Source organism: Gymnodraco acuticeps, unplaced genomic scaffold (genome assembly GCF_902827175.1).
Source record: "Gymnodraco acuticeps unplaced genomic scaffold, fGymAcu1.1, whole genome shotgun sequence".
In the NCBI taxonomy this organism is placed as follows: domain Eukaryota; kingdom Metazoa; phylum Chordata; class Actinopteri; order Perciformes; family Bathydraconidae; genus Gymnodraco; species Gymnodraco acuticeps.
Window position 1 is genome coordinate 233,685 of NW_022990199.1, and position 6,000 is coordinate 239,684.

General features: G+C 38.0%; 1 protein-coding gene across 1 annotated transcript in view; it reads left to right on the forward strand.

Annotated features, from left to right (window-relative positions):
• c1qtnf12 (C1q and TNF related 12) overlaps positions 1-5,677 on the forward strand; it is a 28,997-nt gene extending 23,320 nt beyond the window's left edge. Inside the window, exons 7-8 of the mRNA XM_034218198.1 lie at positions 3,529-3,607; positions 3,699-5,677. Of these exons, the coding sequence (XP_034074089.1) occupies positions 3,529-3,607; positions 3,699-3,797 (178 nt within the window). The 3' untranslated portion in view covers positions 3,798-5,677. The remainder of the gene's footprint in view (positions 1-3,528; positions 3,608-3,698) is intronic.
• The last annotated feature ends 323 nt before the right edge of the window (positions 5,678-6,000 follow it).

Below are 6,000 nucleotides of genomic sequence, written 5' to 3' on the forward strand. Positions count from 1 at the left end.
ATGATACACCTGGCTATTCTTCTCCATGCAAACACATGATGTTAACAGTATCAGGTGTTGATTATCTGTGTGCATTTTGTCTTGACTCATCAACATCTCAGCCTCTATGTTCACAGGGGGTCCGCGGGGTCTTAACAAGTATTAAAAGTTGATAAATCAATTTAGCGAAAATGAAGGCTATTAAAAAGTATTGAACGGCATTTTCCAAGGTATTACATTTTGCAGCTTGTTTTCAATAAGTATATGAATTGTCCAAAGAGGTTGTGTTCTACAGTCTGCCTGAATGTAATCATTGCGTAGGTGTGTAGTGTGATTCTGTGTAGTTTATTTATGGCATCCCGTTGGATCTGACGTCATCTGAACAGGACATCGCACGCTCACTGCTTGATAGCACGAGGCTCCGTTTACGCCGGTTGTTAAACAACATCGTTATGGAGAAATGCAAGTCTGCGTCCAAATGGTTGGAAGATAAGGAGGAAGGACAATCTATACTGTATATAGTCAATGTGAGGTGAAGTGTGTCGCCAAGGTAACCGGTTAAAACTCCAAGTGGCGATGAGGTCTTAAAATGTATGGAAAGGGTCTTAAAAAAGGTCTTACATCTGACTTCAGGATTCCTGCATACACCTGTATGTGTTCTGTACCAACGGCCAAATGATCCTGGTTTCTATTGTAGTTATCCAGATGGGTGTACTACACAATGAGTTTAGCAAAGTAATGTTACGGCGGTGACACTGTTAAACCGTAGATTGCCACGGTTAATATTGCTACAGTTTTAATCTTGTTCTGACAAGTTTATGCTTAGGGTTTTTGAATGAAGTCGGCTTTAAGAAACACCTTTCGCTCATCACAATCCTTTTGGTAAATTGAGTCGTTAAAATAAACAGCTGAACTTATTCCTACGTATCCTTCCTTATGGGACAGCGCTATAGCTAATGTAAGTACTTTGAAAATGTGATGCATCATATAGAGCTCTGTAATATGAGTAACTATCTTAGTTTACAGCAAAAGTGTTGCTTTCTTCTGTTATATCTTTTTAAGTTTTCATTGTAGCTCTCCATTCTGATATATTTTCCGATGATTTCGTGCGACAATGTGAACATCCATATAGCCTCATGTAAATAAAACCTTAGTTGACAATGAAAGTAGATCGTAACCACTGTAAATAGGAACTCTAGAATCAAACAATAATTCATACTTTAACTAACACTACTTCTTACCTTAATAATGTTCATTGATCATGGCTTTAGCTGCTCAGTCATTTAACCTTTTACCACTAAAAGTTAATACAACTGATCTTGGAGAACAATCATCTGACCCCAACAACTACACTTTCTTGAAATATTTATTCTGACAAATTGTTTACTTTCCCTTTGTGACACATCATTGATTGGTGTTCAATGCTGCCTTGACCGTCTCCAGTATTTATGAGCTGTTAAAGGTGTTGTTTGTAACAGTTTGTGTGGAACCAGTTTGGCATTTCCTGTATAAAAGCAGAGCAGGTCTTTAAAGGAAATGTCCTCTCACTTGGATCCTTCGTCCCTGTCGCCTAACTAATCTTTACAGACTCACCTTTGACTCTTCAGGCAGCCTGTTTTATTCGGCAGCAGCGCAGTAAAATGCCCTTATTGGGATGTGAGAGGGAGATAATGAGATATCTAATACAGCATTTCTACTTGTGCAAATCCAGTGGAGGAAGGTTTTGAGTTCTTTCCAATATTTTCTATTTACATAAAGTCAGTGAAAACTGCAAAAATGAATTGCTCCCTAAAGTCTCCCCCGGACTCTGCAGAGCTCCACAGCCTCTCTCCTAGCTTGGTACAATTAGGGGAACATATACATAATATTCTTATGATGGCTTACCTAACCCAAAAGAGTCCTTGGCTTTTACTTATTTCGAGCCAAAGCCCCAGAAAGTCTCGCCCTCCCACACATGAAAATGCAGAGAATGTGAAATGAGGCTCATTGTGATGGCAGTTGGAGTGAAGACCAACGTGATTGATTTGCCATAAAAATGTACCATTTTCCACTTAACAGGAGCCAGGGCTCTCCCTGTGTGGTTAAAGCCTGTTGAAATGTTACAACCATCCATACAGGCTCTGAGGGCAGAGGGTTGATCAAGAAAAGTAGCATGTGGGAGGCTTTCTTACTGAGAGTTAGAGAAAAAGACCACTGTGATGTTTATACGTTCAATATAAGCTACAAGCTGGGGCTGGTTAACTTAGCTTAGCATAAGGACTGGAACAGCAGTAAGCAGCTAGCACTGCTCTGTCACAATTACACAGTGTTATGTGTTCCGCCCAAAGTTTGTAAATAGAGATATAACGTTTATTTGGTGAGGTTTATTTGGTGAGGTTTCACTGCGGATTCGTATATACACATTAAGGCAGGCTAGCTTTATCTCACATTTCATGTCTTTGTGCTAAGCTAATTTGGTAAGCTGCTTGTAGTAGCTTTTTATTTCTAAAGACGTGACAGTCAATCTTATGTGAAAAATGTGTTTCTCATTCAATTCTGAGTAAAAAAGGAATTAAGCATATTTCTCATGTCGGAAGATGTTTTTAAAATGAGCAATTAAACAAGTTCTGGGTCTCACATTGCGTACTTCTTGACTAATATTTGCTGTTTTGAGGGCATTGGTGCATCCAAAAATATAGCGAAATGTGTTGCATGACCCTGATGGTGCACTCATAATGGTCAAAAAGTTGATTCTGAAAAGCTGGACACTATCAATATCTTGGCTGCCTAACAGAAGTTACACAACCATTCACAATTGCGGTTGCTTCGGTAAACACAGCAGTATACGAATATAAGATATATATATATGGGTTATATTTATATTTTGTTCACTATTTGAGTTATGTACCACTATACCAACACAGTCTCACGGCATTTCGTGTTAAAAGCAATGTAAATAATAACAAATTAGAAAGAAAAAAAAAGGGATTAAAACAAATACAGATTTCAGTATTCTGAGGCTCTGAGCCATTTATTTATTTTCCTCACGGACGGCAAGAAAACTCCGACATTATACAATTTAAAATAAAAGGGTTAGGGTTAGGCTTAGGGTAAGATATTGAGTAAGAAAATGTTTTTATGAACCACACAGCTTCTGGTATTCCAAGACGTGGTGCAGGCACGAAACATACTACCAATAGAAATACATTGCTTTTAAAATCGTTCTTTGTGACATGAAAAAAAACGGAAATCGTGTCGGTGAACACGAATCAATAGATTAAATTAATTTCGTGACTATAACACGAAATGCCGTGACACTGGGTTGACTATACTGGTGTTGATAAGAACCTATTGTCATTTGTATAGTGTTAATTGAGCTGTCTATAATGATTTGGTACAGTTTGCTGTAGCTCACTAGCTAGCGCTCGTCATTTCCGGCATGGTGTGATTTGACTTTGTTCAAGGGAAGTATCTGAATAGAGACAAAGCAAGATCTTGACGATTGAAAATGTGAGATGTTTTGTAAAACACGAAATTAACATCAAAATGTCCTTCTCTTTGTGATTGCAGCTCCTTGGAGATGATTGTTGGCTTAGAAAGTAACAGCAAGATATTTACTGTCAGCGTTCAGGGGCTGCTGGAGCTTCAGGTGAGCAGCACACTTAACAACACATCAACATTAAATATCTGTGTTTGTGTAATCTCTTCTGCATCACTGTTGTGTTTTATTTCCTCTACAGGCCGGGCAGTACACCTCCATATTTGTGGACAACGCAGCCGGCGCTTCAATCACAATACAGAACGGTTCAGATTTTATGGGCATGCTGCTTGGTGTATAGCCCTGTCAAATGAACAGTGGCTAATCCAAGCCATTCCACTGCTGCCAATTTATTTTTGTCTTTTTATATTTGTATTTCAACGGACTGCTTAAGAGCACCATCACACAGAACCAAACCACAGGGGAGGTTTGAAGGAAGGAAGCGAGGCTGACATGGACTTGACTGCTTGTCAGATGGTGAGAGGACAGTGTGAAGAACTCAAGGACTGAGTTGGTTTTTCACAGTGCGACACTGCCACTCCCCTGAGGACTGTTACTTCACCAATAAAGTAACCTGAAAATAAGCCGTGAATATGTCTGTAACAGTGTGTGTTATCGTGCTTGTTGACGACCTTTGCAGTAAGCCAACTATCAATGTTATTAATGTTCCCTGGATAGATGTAGGAAGAGCTGGGGAACACTAGAAAGTACATTTGTGTTTAATGTATAGTGGACATGTTAATGCTTTTTTCTACATGATCTATGTACACATTCATGTTCTTTTTAATCATGGATTAAATCTCACATTTATAGATGTTATCTGGTACATAGACTGTGAGTACACTGGACAATGGAAACATGCTCAACAGAGAAAATACGGCTCAATGAGATGTTGTCCCACAAATGTAATTATTACATATTTTTAATATAACTATACCTTCATTTTTAGCCATGCTAACACCGTGGCAATGTCAGTCGTTCACACCAAAGTATCTCACAGCTTGTGCATGTATCGCAATGACATTTTGTAAGCCTGACATTCATGACCACAAGAGGATGAATCCTACTGTCTTCACTAGAACTATAGTAGGCCACACATTTTGGTACCGACATTCATGTCCTGCTCAGGAAGAATAAGGGTTAAGGCTTGCTAAAAGACTAAGATGGTTAACATTATACAAGCAAAACATTGAAAACGAGTGTGACCAAATAAGAGATGCTAGCATGACTGTAGACGATTTATGGCGTATTCACATTACAACGGAAAAACAAAGGTATTGCGTAATGTGTGGTGCGTCTTCTGATAATGAGATCTGAGCCTACTGGAAATACTCAACTGGCCCTTTAGACTTTGCAATGGCGTCCATGTGGTAGATTGTAATGATGGCGATTTAATGATGGCAGTATGCAGTACATTAAGAATGGGTATTCAGCATGCAGTACATTAGTGTGTATTAATGTGTTCTGACAAAGTCCAGAAGTCCGCTTTACTAAACAATGCTGGTGTTGTTAGCACTAGATTGCTGTGTTTCGTAGACTCAAACAATGATTTGTGTGAATGCTTATATTTCACCAAGCAAATATCTGTTTTGTCTTGTCTCCATGCGGTGATATCTATTGTAATTTGACACTTCTGAAAAGGTTGAAGTAGGTAAGCGGCAATTGGCGTTCACCAAATTGTAACTTTCCGCCCTTTCCTGCTCTGCGCACTATGAACATCCTCCAAAAGCTCACACAACATACAGGAGCCTTTCATGGCGGTGGCACATGCAACAGTTTTCCTGCTATAATCTGAGTATGGCTTTAGTTTTGTTTAAATGTGTCCGACAAATCAAGTGACATTTACTGAGAGAGCTGTAAGAGAACATTTTTTTTTACTTTAAGATTATTTTTACAGTATTCTTTGCTATCATTTATCTGTTTTATTTTTTGTATTTTATCCAATTCTTGTCATATAGATGTTTGTAATTTATAATAACTAATACACAGGTATCATTGAAAGCAGTGACATTTGATATGGTATTTATATTCTAAGGAAATGTATGAATCACTTGTTGATTGAAACTCTCGTGGACTCCTGAAAAACCAGATTATTGTAAAAATAAAATTATATCTTTTTGCTATTTTTGTATTACCCATACTATGCTGTAATTTGAAGATTAAACTTTTTTAAATGTAAAATGCTGGTCTCTTTAATATGTGAAACTGCCTGTTCTAATATCATCACTATCTCTGGGGGAGTAATTAACCTTCATTTCATTGTTTTTCTTTTAGTAGCTTTGATTTATTTATGAAAACATCCCCTGGAGTTGAACAAAATGCTCCCCGTGGCATCATTTCAATTGTGAAATACCTGAAATTCCTTTGCAAACACTGGCAGACTGCCAAGGGAATTCATGACTATCTGTAAAATATTACTAAAACATCTTGGTATTTGTAATGAAAACTGCATGGCATGTCCAGGGAATCAAATCAAATAGCAATGACCTTTTATCCAAGTATTT